The sequence below is a fragment of the Terrapene carolina genome, unplaced genomic scaffold (assembly GCF_002925995.2).
Source record: "Terrapene carolina triunguis isolate 2854851 unplaced genomic scaffold, T_m_triunguis-2.0 Scaffold84, whole genome shotgun sequence".
Taxonomy (NCBI): domain Eukaryota; kingdom Metazoa; phylum Chordata; order Testudines; family Emydidae; genus Terrapene; species Terrapene triunguis.
In genome coordinates, this window is record NW_020664435.1 from 29,165,237 (window position 1) to 29,190,161 (window position 24,925).

General features: G+C 41.9%; 2 protein-coding genes across 3 annotated transcripts in view; one reads left to right on the top strand and one right to left on the bottom strand.

Moving 5' to 3' along the window:
- LOC112115728 (serum paraoxonase/arylesterase 2-like) overlaps positions 1-11,434 on the top strand; it is a 46,220-nt gene extending 34,786 nt beyond the window's left edge. Inside the window, exons 5-9 of the mRNA XM_024212908.2 lie at positions 1,542-1,668; positions 4,533-4,733; positions 5,715-5,796; positions 7,996-8,124; positions 11,119-11,434. Of these exons, the coding sequence (XP_024068676.1) occupies positions 1,542-1,668; positions 4,533-4,733; positions 5,715-5,796; positions 7,996-8,124; positions 11,119-11,277 (698 nt within the window). The 3' untranslated portion in view covers positions 11,278-11,434. The remainder of the gene's footprint in view (positions 1-1,541; positions 1,669-4,532; positions 4,734-5,714; positions 5,797-7,995; positions 8,125-11,118) is intronic.
- Positions 11,435-16,991: 5,557 nt separating this feature from the next.
- Positions 16,992-24,925, bottom strand: part of PPP1R9A (protein phosphatase 1 regulatory subunit 9A) — a 220,467-nt gene continuing 212,533 nt past the window's right edge. For both annotated transcript variants that reach the window (XM_024212878.3, XM_029910971.1), the window contains one exon: positions 16,992-23,903. In XM_024212878.3, coding sequence (XP_024068646.1) covers positions 23,691-23,903 — 213 coding nt within the window. In that variant the 3' untranslated portion in view covers positions 16,992-23,690. The remainder of the gene's footprint in view (positions 23,904-24,925) is intronic.

Consider the following 24,925-nt stretch of genomic DNA (forward strand, 5'->3'; position numbering starts at 1 on the left):
TATGTCTGGGTTGGCATGAATGAACTATAAACACATGGATAGAGCTACCTTGGAGCTCCAATGGAGAACAGCACCAGACCATTAACTTTTAATGACACCCGGTGTCTTGGAATATGGGTGAGTGATTACCTATCTGACCACAAACTGAACACTGGGAAGGGCAGCACACATGAAAACACCTTCACTGGAACTTGAAACAAAGGACATAAGTGTTAAGGGGCTTGTAGAAGGAACTTGTTCTTCCTTTGGGAGAAGAGTATTCCAGTCTGGGACTGTTGGGCAGCTGCAGGCATGCTGTCTGTCTTCCAGGCCAGGGCAAAGAGGGACCCTCCTAACCAAGGAAGGAAAAGCTGCCAGGTTAGGGGAGAGTTGTGTGTTTTAGCCTTTTCTTTACCATTTTAACACGATGTCCCTGCACACTGGGTTCCTGCGGACTAATAACTGATGGCTTGTTTTGGAAAGGTTGTCTTGTGTCACTGCAAACACACTGGTTGTATAGCTCCCCAGAGGGAAAGTCTCCAACAAGGGTTCAAGATCATTTGGACCTGTTGGAGGAGCTGGGCCGGCTTTAGGAAGTGCGGGGCCCAATTTGAATAGTTTCGACGGGGCCCCGGCAAGGATGACTCATCCGGCGGCGCTCCGGGTCTTCGGCGGCAGGTCCTTCACTCGCTCCAAGTCTTTGGCGGCACTGAAGGACCCGCCGCCGAAATGCCACCGAAGACCTGGAGCGAGTGAAGGACCCGCCACCAAAGACCCGGAGCACCGCTGGGTGAGTAAAAATTAAAGAGGCTCCTAAGTTAGGTGCTCTTCTTTAGGGCATGGGGCCCTCTTAGGCGAGGGGCCCGATTCAGGGGAATTGGCCTAAAGCTGGCCCTGTGGAGGAGTTCCAGTGGGAAACAGGTGCTGAAGCCAGGGACCCAGTCTTTGAGCTGTGGGACTCCCCTTTGAGCAGAGGAGAGACCCATAAGGTATCACTAAGGTCACACTCCCAGAAAAACAGCAAAAGAGTTGGAGGCACAGCACGCCCTGTAATATCGCCGCCGTAACCAATTGCAGTTTTTGAACGCTTTACGGCATGGTGTTTAGTAAGGGGAGTGGGAGAAGACAACTCAGTGTATGGAAATATAATGCCTCCATCACTGTTCAGATACTGCAGTTCTGGTGCTATTAGCCTTAACTGAAACTTTGTTGTCTGGCATCTAGAGCCTGTGTACAATGAGCATTTCTCTTCTAGCTCAATGCACAGTAGTGACCAAAAAGGGAGACTGGCTTGGGGCTGAAATGAAGCTCTGGTTCTGCAGCTTTTTGGTACTGAATGACTGATAGAGACACGCCATCCTCTAAAGGCTCTTTCTGTCAGTAGAAGGCCCTTCAGTCTGTTGGCATCCTCCTCTACCCCCTCATAGGGGTGTTTGAGTGTAAATACAGCAAAAGGCGCTTGTATACTACAGCAGTGGAGGTAGATACATACCAGACACAGACATTTAAGCTGCCGTGTCATTTTTGTGAAACTCAACAATTTTTCCACATTCTTTCTTTAGATGACTCAGTGTACCTCTTCGTTGCGAATCATCCAGAGCTCAAGAGCACAGTTGAAGTGTTTAAATTTGTAGAAGATGAAAATTCTCTTGTACACCTGAAAACTATCCGACACGAACTTCTGCCAAGGTACTGAATCCAAACCACAGCTCCCGTCTCCATTTGGCTAAAGACTGTTTTAGTTAAAGCTTAATTTATATTCAAGGCAATGTAAACCTTAGAGGACCTTTCTATTTTATATGTTTTCCCACTGCTTTCATCAGTACCTCACAGCTATAGACTGCCAAGCTACTACACTTCTCACCTGTCTCCTTTGTAAGTTAAGGCCTGGACCACAAAGGGATGTGGGTGCCTAAAAGCCCAGATTTAGGTGTCTGTCACAGTTTTAGGCACCACGGCAATCCATAACCCCTGCCTAACAGCACGGGTACTTAAATTCACTTGGCACCTACAGTTTTGCTGTAAAAGTCCCCTAGGCACCTAAGTTTCTGCACCTGGGCATGTGTACTGTTGCCTCAGGCATGCATTTGGATGCCTAGGCCACTCTGAAGATAGGCGGGGGAATGCCCATCGTGCCTGCAAGAGCCATTCCAGTAGGTGTGCTCAGAACACCCTTAACTCTATGCAAAACAAATGGGGGGTGGAAGAGAAGGCAAACATCCCTTATAGCCTATTAGCCCAGTGGTTAGGGTTCCCACCTGAGATGTAGGAGACCCTCGTTCAATTCTTCCCACTACCTGATGAGGAGAAGGGATTTGAACGGGGGTCTCCCACCTCTCAAGGGAGTGCCCTAGTCGCTGGACAGGGTGATTTTTCACTCTGCCTCTGGCCCTATCAGTATTTAATTAAAGTGGAACTGCTTCAACAAGAGAGATTGAGAGAGACCCACATCAGAACGTCTCATAGTTCAGCAGCTAGGGCCCTCACCTCAGAGCTTTAACGTTGGTAGTGAAGACATACCCTAACTCACGTTTTGTGTATTACAGTGATTTTCAAGGCACATATAAGCTAGGTGTTGCAATGCTGAGCACTACAATGCTAAATCCCTTTGTGGATCTGGTCCTACGTGACTCCATTCCATGTTTGGGAGTAGAATGTCACAAACCCTCCCAAACACTGAACCAACCCTGACCAGTGCGCTCAGGATGATAACGTCACACTGTCTGGACTGGATCACGAATGTGGGGTCCAGCCACAGGGCAAACAGTCAGGAAATACAACCAATGCGGTGCTTGTGCCCTATGTTCTGTAATTAGATTTCACCAACCAAGTAACAAGTGTGAACTCCTCAAGTGCTATAACAGCCTTACCATGGAGTCACAGACAGTCCCCTTGGGCTATCTTGCTGACCAGGCAAGCCTGCTTCAGTGATGGATGGTTCCTTCTACCAAAAATCACAACAATATTCAGATTGCTTCCATTCCCAGAGGACCAGTCATGTACCCTGAGTCAGTTGTACCCCGCATCTCTCACCAAAGGCAACTCTTGTAGCCAGTCCTGTAATAAACTAACGCAAGATTTATTAACTAAGAAAAGGAAATAAGAGAGTTATTTTACAAGATTAAAGCAGGTAACATACATGCACAAATGAGTTAGTCTTAGATGACAAAAGGTAATAGAAACTTCTATAATAAGCAAACTCCATGTATCCTTTAGGGCTAACTCAGGCAATACAACAGTGGGGGGTCCTTCTGCTTGTGCTTAGTGATTCCTGCCCCTTTAGAGTCCAAGCAGCGAAAAGAGAATCCCTGTTTCTCCTTGTCAGGGATTTTTATCCCCTTCTCCCCAGAGTCCAAGCCGTTGGATGAGTTCATGCACAGGTCTCCTCTTCCTGGGAGGAAGGGCGGGGGTGGGGGGTGGGGAGGAAGAGACAGGGTGAGGAGTGCAATTAACAAAGTCTTTGTTCTTTGTCTCACAATGGCTCATTTGGTTTCAAAGGTGGCCTGTAGGAAGCCAGCCTTTGCATTAGAGATGGCTTCTCTCCGGTTTGAGTTACACAGTTACAGATGTTTACAATGCAAACACTCAATATAACTTTATACCCTGGGCTACAGATGCTATAAGTGAGATCAGTAGATGCACATCTGACAAGCATTTCATCAGGTCTAAACATATTCTTAACAACTTAAGATCTAGGTCAGGGATTCTCAAACTGTGGGTTGTGACCCCATTTTAATGGGGTCACCAGGGCTGGCATTAGACTTGCTGGGGCCTAGGGCTGAAGGTGAAGCCCAAGCACCACTACCTGGGGGCAAAGCCTAAGCCCCACCACCTGGGCCAAAGCCAAAGGGCTTCAGCCCTCGGTGGCAGGACTCAGGTTACAGACCCCCCACCTGGGGCTGAAGCCTTTGGACTTTGGCTTCCCTGCCCTGGGTGGTGGGGCTTGGACTTTGGCTTTGCCGCCCCCTGAGCTGGTGGGGCTCGGGTAGGCTCAAACTTTGATTCTCCCCCCCTGGAGTCATGTAGTAATTTTTGTTGTCAGAAGGAGATTGCGGTGCAATGAAGTTTGAGAACCCCTGATCTAGGTTAACAATGCTAACACACAGGTGAGCCAGACTGGTTTCCACCTATGCATTTGTCCGTGTTCAGTGAGGCCTAGGAGCCTTGGAATGAGCTGGTATCTGGTTTACCAGTGCCTCAGATACCCATTTAAGTTTGTTCAAAGGTGCATATGGCACCTCTCTCTCTTCTCTATTGTAATCCAGTTTCATACATAATTATAATTTTCACTATATGAACATGCCTCCAGATTTTCTGTTTAGAATCCTACATTATCAAACAGAAAACTTACCGTAATTTCTTGTCGTGGTTTAGGAAATCTCTTTCATCTTCTCCTATAGTCCAGTATGACTTGCAATACAAGAACAATCATCCACAATGTTTCTTTAAAGAGAACATTTAATCCTTGCCAAACTTAAATATAATCCTGTAAAACTTTTCAGAACACTAATTCTCAAACCTCTGTATTTGTTCTCTCTATCTTCTCATTTCAGTGTGAATGATATTGTGGCTCTGGGACCTGATCATTTCTATGCTACTAATGACCACTATTTCTTTGACTCCATCTTGATGTACTTGGAGTTGTTCTTGGGCTTGACCTGGTCAAATGTTGTCTACTACAGTCCAACAGAAGTTAAAGAGGTAGCCTCTGGGTTTTACTCAGTCAATGGAATTAACATTTCACCGGACAAAAAGTAAGTCTCTTTTGGTCTCCTTATACATTTGATGGACCAAATGATGAAAAGAAACTCAGACAATATTCCTGACTTTTACATGCAAATATTTGCATGTGCAGATTGTGTGGTTAGACGTCTAAATTGACTTCCGGGTCTATATTTGGTTAGTTAACTGGGTGCTCATTGTAAATTATGGTTGTAATAAGTAATCTGAAATGATTATATAAACAGAAGATAAAGTGTATGTTCCTCTATTTTTTTTAATTCAACTATTGGTGGTAATTTAGCCAATAATATCAAAAATTACTTTTTACCCAAACTGATACTTACAATTTTTAAATGCTAGCATTGCTTGCAAGAATTAATGGATAAAATTCCTTCTAAAATTGTAATAAGGGCAACAGTTCATTTAACTTGTACAGACTACCACGTACTGGGAGCCTGTTTCAGAGTGTTAACTATTTATACAATTTGTGACTGGTATTTTTACAAAATTGATCAGGGTCCTGGTTGTTACATTAAAACACCTTGGAACACCATTAGTACTTCAGCCATCTATCTTGAGTTCAGTTTGTGATGGACAGCTTGGAATTTTTATAAATATTTCAAAATATCAGTTTAAAGTGGGGATTGGCAACCTTTGGCACGTGGCCCATCAGGGAAATCCGCTGGCGGGCCAGGACAGTTTGTTTACCTGCTGCGTCCGCCGGTTCGGCCAATTGCGGCTCCCACTGGCCGCGGTTTGCCGTTCCAGGCCAATGGGGGCTGCAGGAAGCGGCAGCCAGTACATCCCATTGGGAGCTGCGATCGGCCAAACCTGCGGATGCTGCAGGTAAACAAACTGTCCCAGCCAGCCAGCGGATTTCCCTGATGGGCCGCGTGCCAAAGGATGGCAATCTCTGGTTTAAAGCATCTGAAAATCAAGGCTTGCACATAAAGAATCAATTTACTTTTATCTCTGTGTAGATACCTTGTTAATAGACTTTTTTTCATTTGAAGGTATGTTTATATTGCTGACCTGATGGCTCATCGTATTCATGTTATGGAAAAACATGCTAACTGGAGTCTAACTCAATCGAAGGTAAGAGGTTTGCCACTTAGAACAAGAGCCTAATCTATGTTTGAAATTTAGTGTGTCCCCTTTAGGGAGCCTAGATCTCTTTCAATCATAGCCTGATTATGGGTAGAGAATGTGTTAATATACATGCAAACCAAACTGCTGGGGGGCTGTAGTTGGCTCTTGTGGCACTGAGGGGAGAGGTATTCCTGTGGAATTTCATGTGAGCAATTATTATTGTTCACTTCATCCTAATACCAGCAACCTTAAAATGAACCTTGAGTTTGGCACCGATCAAGTTCTCCTTTGGGGTGCTATCGACCTATTGATGCAGTTAGTGTTCATTAATGCAGCCTGCAAGCAGAAAGCAGCTTTCAGAGCAGCAAGTAGTATCTGACTGGGAAACAGAGGGCAATTTACAGAACATAAATATTCCAATTCTCCTGCCTTGGGATTTGGCAATCTCCCTTTTTATGTCAATGGGAGTTACTTCCCTCCTGCCTGGAGATAATTGGGCCCATAGCATACAAGGCTGGTGTTATGAGATGGTGGCAACACGTATGGTATGCTAGAGTAATAATGGCTTGTGGTTGCTGTGGGCCTGTAGAACAGGTTGTAGCACATTTCACACAGCTGTATTAGCTGAGGGGCTCCCGTTGTCGGTATTTCTGTAAATCACCCCAAATTGGTTACTGTTCCCTATTTAATAATGGGATCTGGGGGTTAACACACAAATTGGGTAAAATTTCAGATCATGAAATAAATGCCTGCAGAGTGAATTAACAGGTGACAATTCCAGATAGGAATTCAGATGTTCTGATTTGGGGACCAATTTGCCTAGCTATTTCTAATGCCAGCTTTTTAATGTCTCGTCAGCCGCTCATGTCTCTTCCCTTCCCCCACACAAAGGATCATAGAAATATAGGGCTGGAAGGGACCTCAAGAGGTCATCTAGTCCACCCTGCTGAGACAGGATTAACTCTTTATCTCTTCCATATTTTCAATTTTCTTTCCTTTCCAGGGATTTCATACTCAGACCCCAGATTCTGGAATTGGTTTTGCTGCATCCTAGTCCCCAGCAAAAATCCAGAGCAACCTCAGGGCTGCTCTGAAATACCAAGACTGTCAACACTCCTCCAGGGCCATTCCAGCAGCTGGGGCTCAGCAGATGTAGAGATGTTCTATTCGCACTCCCTATACCAGGCTCTGAGTTGATGACTTAGTACCCGCTGCTATAGGCTTGTCCCCAGCCTAGGGGAAAATTCTCAAGGGGCTGATTACACCAGCTTTAAGGCTACTTTATGCCACTGGAGCAGCACGACCCAGCCAAAGGGGAGCAAGGATCGAGCTCACTATGCAGATGATCTATTTTTAATATTAAATATTTGTACATGATGCCACTGGCATGCATGTCATTGTACGTAGATATTCAAAGACATTGCCGCTGCCCTGAGGAATTTGTAAGGAAGAGGCCTTTGTTTGGATAGTTACCTGGAAATGGGAACATCTGCAGTTACACTGGATAAGATTATTTATGAATAAAAAGGTTTTGGAAAGGATAATAAACCCCTCTAGGCAGGTTTTTCCATGATTGCCCAATTTCGACTTCTTACACTTGGGTTTCACACTGAAGCATGAGGTGCCGGGCCACTGTTGGTGACAGGATATTGGACAAGATGAACCATGGGTATGATCCAGTGTGGCAGCTGGTAGCATCCCAGCAGATAACTTTCCCAAGGACGGCTTTCCTTTCCACGTGATCCAGGTCTTCTCCTTGCTGATCCCAAGAGTCAGTCTCCCCTTTTCTTTTTTAATTCAGGTTGTCAGTCCTAGCTGGGAGGGGCACTGCCAACTTTCGTGCCTGTAATGCGGCATGCTCACCTATATAAAAACATAAGGTTTGAAGGTGACTAGGGCTAATAATATGACGACCCTTCCTTCAGCTCTAGAAGCTGGAATGAGTTGCTGAAGCAAGTATGTAAGTATTTATAATGTGCCCATCACCCTCATATCTGGGCAGTACAGCAGATGGTGCATGTTGACAAAAGGTGTAGTGAGGGGAAACTCTTATGGTGGTTTCAGTCCAAATTTTTGTAAGTGTTACTGAAAGGCATAAATACCTTTGAGAAATATGCTGATTATAAATTTATAGCCTCTCTTTATTCATGAAGTTAGTGACTTTGACGTGTGTGTCACTGTGTTGGGTTCTCCCATGTTTGATAGGTGCTGGAATTGGACACGCTAGTCGATAACTTATCTGTTGATCCTTACACTGGGGATATTTGGGGAGGATGTCATCCCAATGGCATGAAGCTACTCTTCTATGATCCTGAGAATCCTCCTGGTTCTGAGGTTAGTTTGACAGATTCTATTGGAAGATTAGACCTTGTCTATACTGTAAAACTGTATTGCTTTAACTAGAACAATATAACTAAAGTGGTACAACTACACCCTCCGTCCCCCAAGTGTGGATGCAGTTATATAAGAATGGAAGTGTTTATACTGGTACAGATTATTCCATTATGGGAAGGAGAATAAACTATTCTGGTGTAAGGTACCTTTATACTGGTATGACTGTGCCCACACTAGAATAATTACTTCCATTAAAACAAACAAATTTACTCCCCCCCCCTCCATATTCCTAACCAAAATAGCTATACAGTACTAGTACAAAATCTGTGTGTAGGCGAGACATTGGTGTGTCTTCTAAAACAAAATAGAAGAACAATGCAGAGTTTGAAAGGAATACTTCAGTCTGGTTTCTACGGAATAGTGCTTGTATCTAATATTGATGACATAAGGTAGTAATGCTATCAGTCAGAAAAATCAGCTATTGATGCTAATCTCTGTAGCATTTAATGGCGCTGAATGGTGGCTGTAGGTAATGTAACACATCTGTATTAATGCTAATTGTTCAGAGCTGAAGGGGAGAAAAATTTCAGTTCTGTCATATAGGATCTTTAGTCATAATCCACAATAACCAGTGCTCTGAGGTTGTGAGAATCCCAGTATTTTTTTTTTAAATTCCTGAGTAAAACTAAATGCATCGGAATCAGAAAATAAGTTAAGCAGAAAGGCCCCTTTGGAAACCTCAGCTGAATTTCTCAGCTGGAGTTAAGCAACTGGCTTCCACTGACTTTCAATGGGAGTCATGGGTGTAACTCATTTAGGTCCCATAGAAAATCCCAGCTGAAGTACGAATTTGCCACTCGTTACTCTGGTCCGAGGCTCGAGTAACTGCACTGATATTTGAGGAGCTAAACTGACATTAACTGGAGCAGCACAGAGAATAATTGGGCTCATATAGTTCTTGGGCGGAGAATGGGTACTACTTCAGCAGGTCACCTGAGCGTGTGTGTGGAGATGGTGCTCCCTCTGGAGCGTAGACTCGCCAAAGCTGTGATCCTCACCTCTGCCTTCCCAGGAACATACAAGCAACATGCCATGCCTTGACTTGCTAAAAAACTATGAACTCCATATTGATACCTCTTTAAATTTGTGTCATCTTGGTGTCTATAAGATAGTGGTAAAACTGACCGGCTGCATGGCAGCTTACAGGACAGAGCAGAAAGTCTAATCTGCCCAGTGCCCCTGCCCTATCATGGCTACACTCCCACTTTCCCAACAAGTTATGTTCCACATGCTGCACAGCTGCAACCTCTCAGCCACCCTGACAGAAACAATCCCTCCAGCTGCTTGGACCTTGATCCTGAACCCGAGCTGACTTCACCCTGGATTCTGTGAACCACGAAGCAGGAGATGCTTCTTCAGGCAGGGTGGTGGAAGGGCAGGACGTAGGTACAGTGAAGAAGACTGGGAAGGGGTGGGCTGTGGTCAGGAATAGTGCAAAGTAGATGGGTCTGGAAAAAGCCACAGCCTGCTTTGCTTTTTGACCTACAAGATGGCAACTGCCAAGAGAGAGCAGTTCACAGCCATGGAAAAGGTGATACATGGATGGGTAAGGTGGGATTTCCAAAAGTACTAAACTGAGGTAGGGAGCTCAAGTTCCATGGACTGACTAGTGCTCCTAAGTCACTTCAGTGATTTTGGAAAATCCCACCCCTTAGCTAACATTTCATATTAAAAGGAATTACCTGTGAACAACCTTTTCAGACTCCATTTCCCTCCTACCTCGTGGCTAGACTCCAAATTTACTTGAAGAGCATGAACTCTGAGTACTTGACCATTGTGAGCCTTGCCAGATAACATCTCTTAAAATGCCTCAGTGACCACCAGAAAAAATCTCCATCTGAGAGTTCAATCAATTCCAGGCTGCTTTCTCTGCAGCTGCAGTCTAATTAAATGGTGACGAATTACATGTTTGGTGCTAGCTCAGTTTAATTGTATTCGTAAAAGAAATATTGCCTGAGACTAGAACAAGGACAAATTTAGCCTTGTTCTTTCTCATTTACTCTTTAATGGCCCTTAGTGAGCTACTTTCTGCAATCCTTGCTCTTCTGTGATTTAAGTGAAAGTATTCAGTTAAAATACCAATGGGTGTACTTGCACAGTACGATGCTATTCAGTGTGAATAAGAGTGGCTAAATCTGATCCTGTGGGTTTAAAACTGTTTTGTATGAACTCTTGCTGCCATCATCCAAAAACTCTGAGCTCAGGGATCTGTTGACACTGAAATTGTAACATTTCATAGCAGTGGAACTTTTCACCTTCAAGCATTCTGCTACCTTAGACAATCATTGGAACATTGTGTTGGTTCTGGTGTCCACACTTCAAAAAGGGTGTTGACAAATTGAAAAGGGTTCAGAAAAGCGCACCAAGAATGATCCAAGGTCTGAAAAGAGACCAAAGAAGTCCCATCTATTTAGCTTAACAAAGAGAAGGTTAAGAGGTGACTTGATCACGGTCTAAAAGTACCTACAGAAGGAGAAGACTTCTGAATTAGTTTTTTTTTTTTTTAAATCTCGCAGACGAAGGTATTGAGCAATCTAATGGCTGAAAGCTGAAGCTAGACAAATACAGACTAGAAATAATGTACAAATTTTTAATAGTGAGGGTAAGTAGCTGTTGGAACAACTTACCTTGGGATGTGGTGGATTCTCTGTCACTTGAAGTCTTTAAATCAAGACTGGATAGCTTTCTGAATAGTATGCTCTAGTTGTGGGCTTAATGCAGGAATCATTTGGTGAAATTCTATGACCTATGTTAAGCGAGAGCACAGATCTTAAGGCCAGAAGGGACAATTATGATGATCTAGCCTATGAATTTAACTATTTTAGCTTAAATTAATATACTATTTAAAAGGTCCTGTCTCTGCTGAACTCTTATCAGCTTCTATAAAAGTAGTATAACTTCTGTATTGACTGCATGTAACGTTTCCCTTTTCAGGTAATCCGGATCCAGAACATTCTTTCTGCAAAACCTACAGTGACCCAGGTGTATGCTGAGAATGGCTCAGTGCTTCAGGGAAGTTCAGTTGCTGTAGTGTATTCTGGGAAACTGCTCATAGGCACAGTGTTCCACAGAGCTCTTTACTGTGAACTATAGTTCACTCTGGATAGACTTTGTTAGGGGGGAGGGTTCAGTTTCTTCTAAATTGCTAATTCCAAGCTACATTGTAATAAGAGTTATGAAAATGTATTCCTAGTCTTCCTCGCCTCAAGGAAATAACATAAGTTTTATTCAGTGGTGAACGGAAATGGATTTGAAGGTAAAAGAATGTGTGTGTGGGGGAGGGGGGGATTAATGTGGTAGATCCCAGGCCAATAACAAAGTGTGGATGTAAATTACAAATTCAACATTAAAAGAAAATGGCTGAAAATTAGTTGGTTCTTGGGTTACCAACTGTGATAAACTCCCTGAAGTCTGCTCTGAGAGAGTTGATTATCTGCCTAGTGTGTAAAATAATGGAGGTAGTGTTGAATAAACATGTCATTTCGTGGTTTGGGTCAGTGACCCAAGTACTTTGCGGGGGAGGAGGGGCTCCTTTTCACCACTCCGTCAATTTTCCCTATGCTGTCAGAAATTATTTGAAACCCATGGGTTGCCTTCTCATGAACCTGTTCTTGGACATACTCTTGCCTGCATACGAGAGTATTAGATGCATGATTTAAATAACCCTTCAAAGAATGAGTTCAAAAATCTCTACTTTCTGAAGAGGTCTGAAATGCCTTAACCAAACAGTGCCTTGGAGCCTGCGGTCTCCACATACAGACAGAGAGCGGAGCAGTGGTGAAAGCTGCACTACAGTGAAGGCCTTTAGCGCAGAGTGCAGTTCGTGCACTATGTGTTTAATTTCCACGCTGTGTGAAACTGCCACACTCACGGCAAAGGATTCTACCAAACAAACTATTATAATGCCGTTTGCTAGAATGACACAGTCCACACTGTTTAATCATTGTAGGGGTGAGGCTCGTATGATCTTTGTTTGCTAGCCAATATGCTTCTCCATCCCCTCTAGGCTAAAGCATTCTGCCACTGTTTCTCTGGCAAGAAGAGAGGCAGTATGGTCTTGGAGAGTAAACTCAGGGCTTGGAATCAGGGACAACTGCATTCTAATCATACTTCTGCCAGGGCTGAGCTGTGTTGCTGGGGCTAGGTTACTTAACCACTCTCTCGCCCTTTCTTCAGCTGTAGATTGGGGAGAGAGATGCCAAGGGCACAGAACAGTTATGAGGAATGATAGAAAATGTGAAAGCAGCATCACCTCAGTGCTAGCTCCCTGATCTGCAATGGGGGGGACGCTGTACTGGATCTGGCAGAACACTACCACAGGAGCAAGTATCGAGGCAACCTGTCCTAAAGCTCTGGCTGTCGTACTCTTCCTGTGGCTTAAACTTTAACTGTTGACTGCACTGGGAAGCAACTCCCATGAGCTCTGACTTGGGTTATTTTTAATGATCCTCTATGTAAAAAAATCCATCTACAATAGAAGCAAAAAATTCTAATCAGCTAGGTTATAATTCTACCCATGGCAGATGAGGATGGGCAGAGGAGCTAGTAATATTCTAAACCATGAGAGCAAAAGGAAACCTCAGAGGTAGAATTCTAGCCCATGGTTAAAAAAGGCCCCATGCATTATCAACCTAGGAACAGAGAGAACTGCTATTGGTTCCCTTCCCTATTGCTACCCCTGCCTCCATGGTCGGGTTAGACTCTGCTCGCTCCAAATCCTCTCTCTGCTGTCTGAGCCACCTTTCCAAACACATCTGCCTCTAGCGTCAGTGCTGCTAGTGGGGAGAGAGCATTGTGCTAAGTGAGCAACTCAGGGGTGGATGCTACCAGTGAGTTACAAGGTGATAAAATGGTAAATTTCCTGTACCATGGTGGCTAGGTTGTTGTGACTTTGCGATCTAAGGATCTGCAATACTAGATTACTTTCTAATCACAGCAGTTTGGCAGCAGCAACTGCAGTTGGATGGAGAATGTGTTGTTTTTACAGAAACACAGAAGGGCCTGGTGGGGTCTGGCTCAAGGGGAATACAAAGCAACTGTATGGCCCCCTCCCTGGCTGCTCTAGGGGTCATGCCAGCATGTGCAGAATCAGTTCTGCACCCCTTCTCCACTGATAGGCCCCAGCTCTAGTGGGGGTGGGGAGAGGTATGGCCAAGGCATTCCTGTAACCTGGCTATTTGCTCGCTGCTGTAACAGCCCCAGGGCTCATGGGGACCAGAGCACAGGTTAGGGCTGCCCCACCTGAACTGGAAGCTAACTAGAAGCCACATGTGATTGCCTGCCAATGTGGGGGCTAACTCATGGCAGTGAAGAGCCTGGGTCTGGAACAGAGGGGAGGTGCCTTACATCTAGTGCAAACTGCACCTGCTCTGAGGAACTCTGCATCGGTACCAGCATGAACCTAATCCCAGAGAACGCACTGTATGCTCATTTGCCTTTATTTTAGGGGGAGCAAACTGGCTCCCCCAGCAGCTTCTCTCTGCAGCATTTGTTTAATATGAACAGTAGGGAAAGCACAGCTTCCTCCTCCCCCACTTTTTCCAAAGGACAAACTGGACCCTTTTGGGGGGGAAGTACTAATAGAAAGTCACATGTCTTCAAATATACTTAGTTCTGGAATATGCTCTAGTCTTGTGGCCAATTACTGTGTAAACAAAATTCTTATAAGGAAAAACATCACCTAACATAACATTTTGATTTTTACAATATCATGTTTCTGAGGAGCAATATAAATACTGATTTTTTTATTTGAAATTATGGCATCATAATACTCAGTGGATCATTATAAACAATGTTTAGCTTTACCACTCCCTGTGCTTTTCCTAATTCATTAATTGATGTACAGTGTCAAAAATTTATTTGATTGTAAACCTGGTAAACCATGAATGTTCTCATCTTTATTAAAAGAAATTTACACCACAGAATTCTTATACAAAATGTGACCGATCTTACCTCTTATCCTTTAGATTAAACCTTCTTCAAATGAATGTAAAATTCTTTGGAATCGTTGTTTTGTCTGTTATCCCAATTTTAGGTCCTGGGAAAAATAATGCCTGTATTGATCCTGGTTTTTATTTTAATTGTCGCTCTCTCTCTTCTTCACGGCTTTTATATTGAGCCCATAGCTGTGGTATGTATGTTCTGCTGTCAGTCACGAACTCTAAGATGTAACAATGGAATGGGGAAAAATTAAATGACTAGCTACCGGCATTTTTTATATATATAATGTAGTAGTACCTCACCGCACATCAAAAATCATGCAAATGCATGATCTTATGCTTACAAAACTCTTTGTGTTGTCAGCACTGGGGCCCTATGCTGCTCTGGCCATCTCATCTGGTCTGTCTTTTGTACAGGCACAAGACACGTGACTGTCTGAACCCTGTAGGGTCCCAGTCACTAATTGTTTGCCCTGCTGTGAGGAGCATAGGGTTACCTGTAGCTCCCGAGTTTTCTATGTTAATCACTGGCAGTTGGACACAGCACTATCTTCAATATAGGCCCTGTTAGTGCTGTCTCAAAGAACAGTATAGAATGACCTTTAAACACAACTTAATTATACAACAGAAAAACTGATGTTAAACACAACTCTACATGTAAAGTGATTTCTAGCAGACATCTCTAGCAACAGGACCAAATGCCTCAGCCACATTTCAAGCCTGACCTACCGATGGTTCAAGTCTGTTTTTTCTGCATGGCGTTTTTCCAGTTTCACTACTTGGCTGTGGCCTGGGCACACAGTCCTCTTACTTGCCTTCTACCCACATGCATTTGCTGCCAAGAACAACTACAGCACATGAAACAACTGATGTAAAGCAACGGCTGCAATTTCACATACATGGAAGAGGAGGCAGACCAGCCTGTGCTTGTAGACAGTAAAACTCTTCTACACGCCAACTCCTCCCTTGGGAGATTGAGGTCAGAAATTCCAAGTGACGTCTTTCTTTGATCCCCTTTTAAAGCCCCCCTAAAGTCCAAGTGGTAGATTGTGGAACATACAATTTTCAACATAGCATAAGGTACCACTCACCAAACAGGACCAGCAGGAAATGCTGATGAAAACGACACTGTGAGGCACAGTAGATAGGAGGCAGGCCATTGCCGGACTACGGAGTAAACTGCATAGAACCAGTTTGCGGTGGGGAGTGGCAGGGAGGATGGACAGATGCAACTGTGTTGAGAGTGTGAGTGGCGGGATGGGGGCAGGGTTGGAAGAGCGAGTTACACAACCTACCAATAAACAAGTGCACCATTAGTACCTTATTGTTTAAAGGGTTAAAATGATCCTTTCCCCCTCTTGCAGGTGGTGACCATGTTGTTGAAACATGACACTTGGTGACACCAGCTATTGGGAAACTTAGAGCCTGAACTCAGAACCTTTTCCATCCAGATTCAATGGTGACTATTTTGGTCTAGATACTGCCAGAAGTAACTCCATTGCAGTGATGGCCGTTACTTCAGCTATATACAGTTATTAAATTTGTGCTGAGCAGGAGAACAGCACCATCAGGTGGTTTGAGAAAGGCCCATTACAATTTTCAGTTTGGTGACGAGTGAATTGACACGATACTGTACTTGCCTTACTAAAAGTGATACAGCTGTTTAAAAAGTTCTGCCATGGCTAGCACCAAAGATTTACCAACTGAACTGCTAGTGGCCTATTTTCTAGGTCCACTTAGGAAGATCATATATCAGCACATTTCAACACTGCATTAAGAAAAATCAGCTATATAATGCCATGGTAGTATGGTTTTTAACAGAATTGTGATGCACTGGGAATATGTCTCTACAATTTATGATTTCTGGTTGATTTTGTGAAGTTGTGTTATGAAAAACGACTATGTCATGAATAACTATGTGTATGTTGTTCTACCTCTGTCGACAGTCCTGTAGCTGGTACACACCCAACAGGGACAATGGAAAATACTTAAAGGTTACTGCTAACAGTACTTAGACCTCGGTATGCTAAAAAACAGCTGCATCCTCACAAACAAAGGCAGGTAGGTGACCAAGAGTTGTTTATATAAAGGAACCCACTGGAACGGGGTGCCCGTCAGGAAGCATCAGGCAGGAGAGAGCAAGGTCACACAAGCTGGGTAAGGGGCTTTGCAGGAGGGGAGAGCTCACGCATCATGTACACCCTGCTTGGCTTCGTGGACACTGATAATCCCTAAGTACTCCCAAGAGAAGACTGAGCCAGGTGGGCTTAGGAGCTCCATTTCTAAGGGGTAATAGACAGCCTCAGGGCCCAGGAAATGTTGCAGAGAGGCCAAGGGAGAAACCACTGTTGCAGCCTGCTCAGGCTCCAAAGGTTTAAACCACCTATGGGGCATCCAAAGCGCAGAGGCTTGGATTCTTTTCCCAGACGTCCTAGTGGGTGGCCTGTGATAAGAATCATGGAGTGTAATAAGATCCAACCTGAATCCTGAATGCTGCACCATTTGTCCTGATCTTCCGGCTAACAGATGAATTTAAAATGAACTTTAGACTTGCTGGGAAAGGAAGGGAAGAACAATTATGTGAAAGCCACCAAAAGCATAACTAAGGGTTTGCCTACAAGGAGAAATAGCCCAGAATAGCTAGCTTGCCACGTGGACACTTATTCTGCACTAAGAGTGCCTTTGTATAGCTTAATCTTTGGAATAGCGATTGTGCTTTAAAGTCACATCCTATCTTATTCTGCAGTTGACAGACCCTAACACATGGCAGTAGTTGTCCAATCTGAGTAACAGTTTATTAATTCTGGAATGAATAACAGAGGCATGAAGACTAAATAAAAATTCTTGTAACAAGTTTCAGTAGTTCTCTTTTTATTGCATTCGTTGTCTAACAATAATACTCATTGGCAAGAAATGTATTTACACTAACAAATTAATTTTAATCAAAGGTGATTGGTTTTTTTTTTAAATCTGTAAGAAAACAAAGGGCCACCATGATGTTTTGCTTTGAATGCCTCCAAATAACCAAATGTAAAGGAATGTTGTTTTTGGAAACTCAACAATCCAGAGAAGTACATTTTAACCAAGCACAAGAGAACAAGCTCAGACAGGGCACTATTGTCTCTTCCATGCAGATGATTAGACACCAAGATGTACAAATGAAAAGTCCAGGATTACATGCAATTCATACACATTTGACCTTAAAAAAATTCTGAAACATAACCATCTCCCTCGCTAAGATAAAAATAAACAATAAAAAGCCCGTTTTTACAGTGGCACACAGTGCATTTCTGTTTTTTAGCTGCCCAGTCTTTTAGCAATATGGATAACACTTGTTAGTTACCAATGATTTATAAGTGCAACATCACTGAAAAATACAAAAGCAGTAGTTATGAGAGTAAATGAGTCAGGGAAAGCAAACATATTTTGGGGAGGTTCACTGTGCACCATGTCATCTCCATTTGAGGAGGCTTATTTGTTCCTTATTGTCTTTCGTGCCATGTAATTCTTGTTTCTTCTGGACACTTCCTCAATATTGTGAGTCTTCCTGCATTTACACCCAAGTCTGCTCCCACTGTGGTCAATGGCAAAACTCACACTGAAAACAATAGGAGCAGGATTAGGCCCCTTTTTTTGCTCAGTTTGGGGTTGATCCTGTAAAATGCTCAGCACCTTCCTCCAAAGCCAAACAGTGCTGAAGGCCCTTAACACCGCACAGGATTAAGCTGGATAAATTAGGAGATTTGTGCCTAATAAAGAGTCCAAACTTCTGAAAGAAACAAGCAGCACAAAGAGCTAAAGGCAAAACCTCCCAACAAGACATACACATCCCCATGTCATTATTTACTGGCTATAACAAAAGTCCCAGTCCCGCTGCCAGGTAGTGAAAGAAGGCCTGTCTTAGGACCAGGACGGAATCAGAGGGCTCAGTTTCATGACTGTGATATCACAGCTTTCAAATAGGACAGTTTTTAAAATGTGAGAAAATGCAATAAAACATATCCAGAGCTTCAATGAAAAGGACTGTGCAACCTGCACCTGACGTATAGCTAATTGTGTGATGTCTGGATGAGTCACTTCTCACATCACAATCCTGCCCAATAATCAACTGCTCAAAGCTCTCCAATCGACAGCTAAGCTAAGTTTACAAAATGTACAAAAAGTTTTTCTTCTTGTAATACTAATTCTATCCTGCCAAAAGAACACAAGGACAACATGCAGAGAAATGTACAGAGGAACAGTCTGTATATGGTTTTAATAAATTTTTTTGTTTAAAATCTTGTGATCCATCAAGTATATAAAACATAACATGAAAACTGTGAGTGAGGCTAAAAACACATCGGCGTTATTATACAACTGGTACAAACTGCTAGAGCGTTGCTCTTATGAGTTTCATGATGTTATCAGAACCCTTGATGTGTGTTTTATGTGCATGTAGCCCTAAAACTCACAATTACCTACATATTAACTGCTACTGATCTCTTCAATACAGTGTGTAAATTGGTGTATGTATCTGTACATACACAAATGCAAAAGTATTTGTTAAAAAGCAAACCACAAGCCCCATCCCTTAATCATTTTCATTTCTAGAAATGCTCATTTCTTTCATTATTCTGAATCATTGATAAAAAAAATTCTCTGTGAACTCTGCCCCTTTCATTTGAACTGTTAAAGACATCCAAGTTGCTCAAATATGTGCTGTCTTTTTCAAACAACTTTCTATTTGTCAGAGTTTTGGACCAAGTTACAGGTTTTCTGAGATTTTAAAGCATACAGAACAAAAGCTATAAACAAGTTTGCCTGCTCTCTAGCTGAGGCACAGCACAGGACTAAGCAAGTGCTATTAAAAGGCTTGATCCTGCCCCCACTGAACTCAATGACAAAACTCCAGTGGGAACAGGATTAGGTCCCAAAACAACATCATTTTGCTTGTCTCCCTCTCAGACACAAAATTTTTCTATCCATTTGAAAACACTGCTAAGGAATTGACACATAAACCTTGTTTTTGAAAATTGTCCTTAAATCCCAGATCTGGCACCCTGTACAAAGCGCTCTTTAAGATACTTTTTAAAGAAATACGGCTATGCAAATACAAAACTTTCCTTCTGATTTTCAGTTCCATAGCACAGGATACTAGACTAGAACAGTATATCCCAGCCCCACATACGCAAAATGATACTACTGCCTATGCCTTCTTTGATTTCAACAGGAACACATCAGCAGATGTGGTGGGCATCATTGCCTCTGGTTGCCTGTGTCTGCTCTAAACAGCAATTGCTGGTGAGTCAGAGATCACACAATTGCATGGATGGCAGCTGGTGCTTGTACGCGCAGTGGACGTGCTGAGACCTGAGGCTGCCAGATGATAAACATCCTAAATTCCCACTAACATCAATGGGAGTTGAGGACTGATGTGGCTTCTGGGAAATGCTGCTCTAGATCCTGTGAACACTCTAGTTTAGAAATGCAGCATTGTCTCAGCTCCATCATGGCACAATAAATGGTTACTGATATAAAAGCACCTACCCAAGCTGATATATAAACATAACCCAGCACTGTACAGCTTTTGTTACTTTTTTGCTCCATTATTTAGTTTTACTCCATTAATTGTGATGGGCTTTATGTACATGAACATCATTAGCTCTGCTAAGGCAGGCAGATGAAATGCAGAAACCGGTGGACAATACTAATCTGCATTATGCAACATTAAATGGGCTGAGTTCCTCATTGCTTTGCACTTGGTGTAATCATTTATATTGGTACACAGTGGGAGTCCACCACCACCTAATCAGAATGACAGCTTTTAGCACTCACTTGCCCAGATGCAAATGGCTCCACAAGGTGCCAGGCAATGGGGAATGAGACCCATACATATTTGGCAGTTTGTACAGAACAAACCATGGCCTTTTGCTCCAGAATGGTTTCAATGCAACTGCTGGATTTCAGTGCAGACACTAGCTTTTCTGGGGCTAAGCTTATGAGAGCACCTTTGCATCTTCTATTTCCTGTATCTTAAAAATCCCACTCTCTGCCTCCTTCATTCACTCTTTCACAGTCTTTTCACAGCTAGAAGATGTGCGTAAGTACACAGACTAGGGCTGCCAAACCTATTGGCACTAGCAGATCCAGAACTTCCAGAACTCAGTTACCACATACAAAACAGCGTGAACGTTAGCTAACCAGTTAGCTGCGAGTGCACCAGCACAGAAGAATAACTAACTGGGGTAGAGCTGGCATAGGCTGTATGGCTGGATTAGAGAGAATATGGCCAGAGTGCAGATGTGCTCCAGGGACACCAGGCTGCAGAATAGCCCCTAGGAAGCTAGCACACCTTACAGAATACCTGAGACTGCTCTAAATTACTCATTGGGACTGGTGACTGGCTGCCCAGGGATCAGGAAGCCACAAAAGGAGCTTAGAGTCACATTTGTGGAAGATACCCTGCCAGCTAGGCTGGGAGCAGAAGATTCATCTATTCATTCAGCACAGGACATTTGTCCATTCTGTTCCTTCTTATGATAGAGGTAACACACTATTCTAAACTAGCATTGTTCTTAGGGGAAGCTTACAGTGAGGTGGTTAAAGGCATTCTGAGTTTTTAATTAGATATATAATGGGCAAATGCATATCATTTCTCAATATGGGAAAGAAAAATTGTGACAAACCTTTTATGGTTTTGTAGAAACCACTCAAACTGTATTGGTCTCAAACACTGTGATTGTGACATGACTGTGTGTGTGCGCCATACATCAATGACTATCTTTAATAAAAAGGAATCTTAAAAATATATCTTATCATAGAAGGAAGAGCAGAACTCAGATACAGCTTGGTCCACTTTGTTTTCATTAGTCACTTTGCATTTTATGCTTTTATTTTTAACTGATTAAATCTATTTTTTAAAGTTAGATTTTAAACTCAAATAATTACAAAAAGTTTAAATTCACCATTTAGCTCTAAAGTTTCTCTAAAACAGTAAAAACAATAATTACTAGCACATAAATCAAATTAGCTATCTGCAGAATAAGAACCTGATTTACAACGAGGTTAACTAGACACTGTTCTAAAGAGCAAGAATGAAAAATCAATGCATAACACACACAGTAGTCTGCCTTGGGCTTTTAAGAAAACAAAGAACATAAATAGGAACACGCCCACAGTCTATTATGTACAACCACTTAAAACATTACCATCATGTAAACATAACTTAAGGAGAAAATAATCATCTAATGCATTTATCAACATTGTATTTAAAATAGTACATTTCCAGTTTCTTCCAGATAACTTTCTCTTACCTAAATATAACTTCATAAGCTCCTAAAATAACTGAGCATTAGTTTCACCAGGTCACCATGACACTGTAGTATAATTTGTCTCCTAGAAAGGAGATAGAAAGATTCAACTGAAGAGATGATTTCTCCCCACAATTATATTTCTCCACTAATGGCCTCTTTATCTCTCTGGCAGCATTAGGAAACACCAAGACCTACCAGAAATATCAGCGCTGTTTTAATAGAGTGTCCTTCACAGCAGTTTCATTACTTTATGTCTATAGATCAATGAAATATATACCAGAAACATATAGAAAGTAGATTTGGAAACAAAAAGGAAGCCATTACTAAGTAGATTTGTCAGATTATTCGTACTGAATGAACTAAGTTGTATCTATTTACAGAGCTTTCGACAGGTAAACATACTATCATCATTAAAATGAAAATTTGACAAATGTTAGATAATATGAGCATAGCAGCCCAGTTAAGACATTCCAGAACTCTGAGCTTCAGAAGAGTTTTTTTTTAAAAAAAAAGTAAATGTCAAAGTATATGACGGGGAAAAAAATCCCTTTAAAAATCATTCAGCATGTGCAGTTAACTTTCAGTCTGCTGAAACTCCAAGTTTTTAATTTTGCATCAATGACTAACAAAATAAGAATTAACTCCTGGCATGACTGACTACACAGAGATTACTACTTATGTCAATACGTATGGAATGCATTGAAGAGAACGGATGTTGCTATAACCTATAAATGCTATTACACAGTAAGCATTGACTATAAAGCAATAATGTAATATCTTCGTCTTCCCATTATGTAAGCTTGTTCATTGTCCTCCCATTCATTTGGTGAAATAATGAAAATTTAAATAGAGGCTGCTAAGAGACTGTAATACCACACAGTGCCAGACTACACTGTTTGCTTCATTAATAGACATATCTGAAGTATGTAGCGCAACAGCCAATTTAAGCATTCCAAACATTCTGCAAAGTATGCCTCAAGGCTGAATTTTTAGTGGAGAGTGTCCTCAGGACACTCTATCTAAAACAGGTAGTGCATGACAGCTTTGCATTTAGTAGCCTTCTTCCGTATTGTAGCCTATATTAGTTGGCCTTAATATTAGCGAATCTTGTTTTCCTTTGAACAGCATTTTCTTTCTTTTTTTTTTTTTTTTTTTTTTTAAAAAAGTGCACTTCATTGAAAACTGAAAGCCTTTAGCAGGCTCAAATCTGGAGATCATTTCAGCAGACAGCAGTTGTGATTAGATCACAGCTCTGCAGGTCAGAGCACAAAGCTCACTGCCCCCAGCACTTAGTGGAGACGGAATCTGAAGATGTGGTATTTTCCTTAGAAATACAACCCCCTCCAAACACCCACTTTTCTTTTCAGAATCTGTTTAAAAAGGAAGCTTATAGTGTGTTTCAGGAAAGTTTATCTGTACACCCCATGAGCACAATGACCTGTGTAATCTAAAGATCTATCTGTTGTGCCAAGGTCAGAAAGTCAGCCTTGCTCCGATATCGGGAGGATAAATGTTATCCTCAGAATCCCTTGTAAACCAGCTTTGCCTCCTTCTTGTATTAAATTACTGTACAGTTCACAAGAGTGTCAACTTCCCCTCTTTTGCCCAGAAAGGATAATGACTCTCCTGTCCTTATCTCCAGCATATAATTACAAGTCACTGAACAATTGCGTTTGCAAAACAGTGGCATTTTAAGGTACTGATGTGAGCTGTAGCCTGTTCCAGCAGACAGAACTAAATATCAGAGTCGTGTAAAAGAGTTGAGATTCCAGTTAGAAGTATGAGTCAATGGTAACAGATGTGGGAACAACTCCAGTTACCCAGATTCAAAAATCTCCACTGATCATTGCAATCTACCACCAGGGATCCTGTTCAAAATGTGGTTGTGATGCAATGGACCACATCCCTCTTCGTCACACTGGTTATCAATATGACTAAACACAACTAACCCAATACAAAATAGCAGTTTGAAAGTAAAACCCCTCAATGTTTCTCCAAAATAGGATACCTGGCTTGCAAGTAACAACAACAACGAATAAAATAAAATAATGGTTTTGGATTGTTCAGCAGATCAAAAATAAGAGCATGTATTGTAACTACAGGAAAATGTAGCCAGACAATATAAACTTCCCTATTCATTCTATTTATAGCATCATATTTGTGTACATATTCCTGTGTAATGACCACAAGAAAATGGGAGGGGTACTGTAGACAACTTGAGTTTCTTTGCCTGAAGTGTCTCCACATTAACTAACATAGTAGTAGTTCTGGCTCATCATTGCTCATTAGCGCCCTCTGTTGCATCTGATGAAGACTTGTCTAGTTTCTTTGACTTCCTTTGAAGCCGCTCATGTTCTTTCTTCCTAAGCTTTTCCCTTTGCTTTTCCATTTTCTCTTGAGCTTTTCGAGCTCTCTCGATGGACACTTTCATTTCCTTTAGCTTTTTTTTAATGATTGCTCTGTCCTGGGAAGATGTCATACCAAGGGCCTAATATTAAAGAAAGAAATAGAATAAGAGAATTAAAGAATCCCATACGGTTTCATTTATGGCCAAATTATGTAAATTAAATAATAACAACTAAACTAGAAGACAGTGAAAACTGAACAAACTCAACGAAACTGAAGACAGTGAAAACTTGAGTTAATGTCAGGTAGGAAACAGGAGTTCATGACATCAAGTTAGTGCACTGAAAATAATAATACTTTGCCCTTCTATTGTATGTTGCCTTCCACATAAGGAAATCAAAACACTTTATAGAATATTAAAGATTTTGATCAACTGAGAAACACAGGCACACAGAGGTTAAGTGATTTGCCCAGAGTCGGAGAAGTGTGTGGCAGAGCTAGGAACAGACCCCATATTTCCTGAGTCCCAGCCTTTGCTTTTGCCACAAGACCATTCTTTCCCCCATAAAAAATCCTGGAGATACAGAAAGGTTAAAATCCAAATTTTCAAATAGTTGGTAAATTTTGTGTGCCCAACTGAGATACTAAGGGCCTGAATTTCACATATGCTGAGCCCCTAGAACTCCAGATTTTATTTATTTTATCAGCAATATGCTCATGATTTTATTGCAACAAATTAATGCACACTTTGTATATCAAAACTTTTAAACTGTGTATCTAGACCCAATATACTATCCACGGCCAACCCCCTTCCCTGATACATATGATAGACAAATGTGTGGTAGAAAGAGACTGATAATGAACCATATAAATGGACTGATGAAAAAAGGCAAAGCTGTACAAGGCACTCTCTTCACCAGCAGACCAATATTTAGGCTTGGAAAGATTTGATTTTTTTAAATCGGTAAATGTCAGTAAATGCTGATTTCACCATACACACACAAACCGGGAAAATATTTCCATTGGTAACAACAGAAATTAACAGATAGACAAAGTCAGAAAAATGCTGCTTGAGAACTTATCAGAGGTTGATTTCAAAATATACAAAGTAAATATCTTTAAATGTGCTGTTAACAATTTGTGTTTTAACAGTTATAAAGCTTT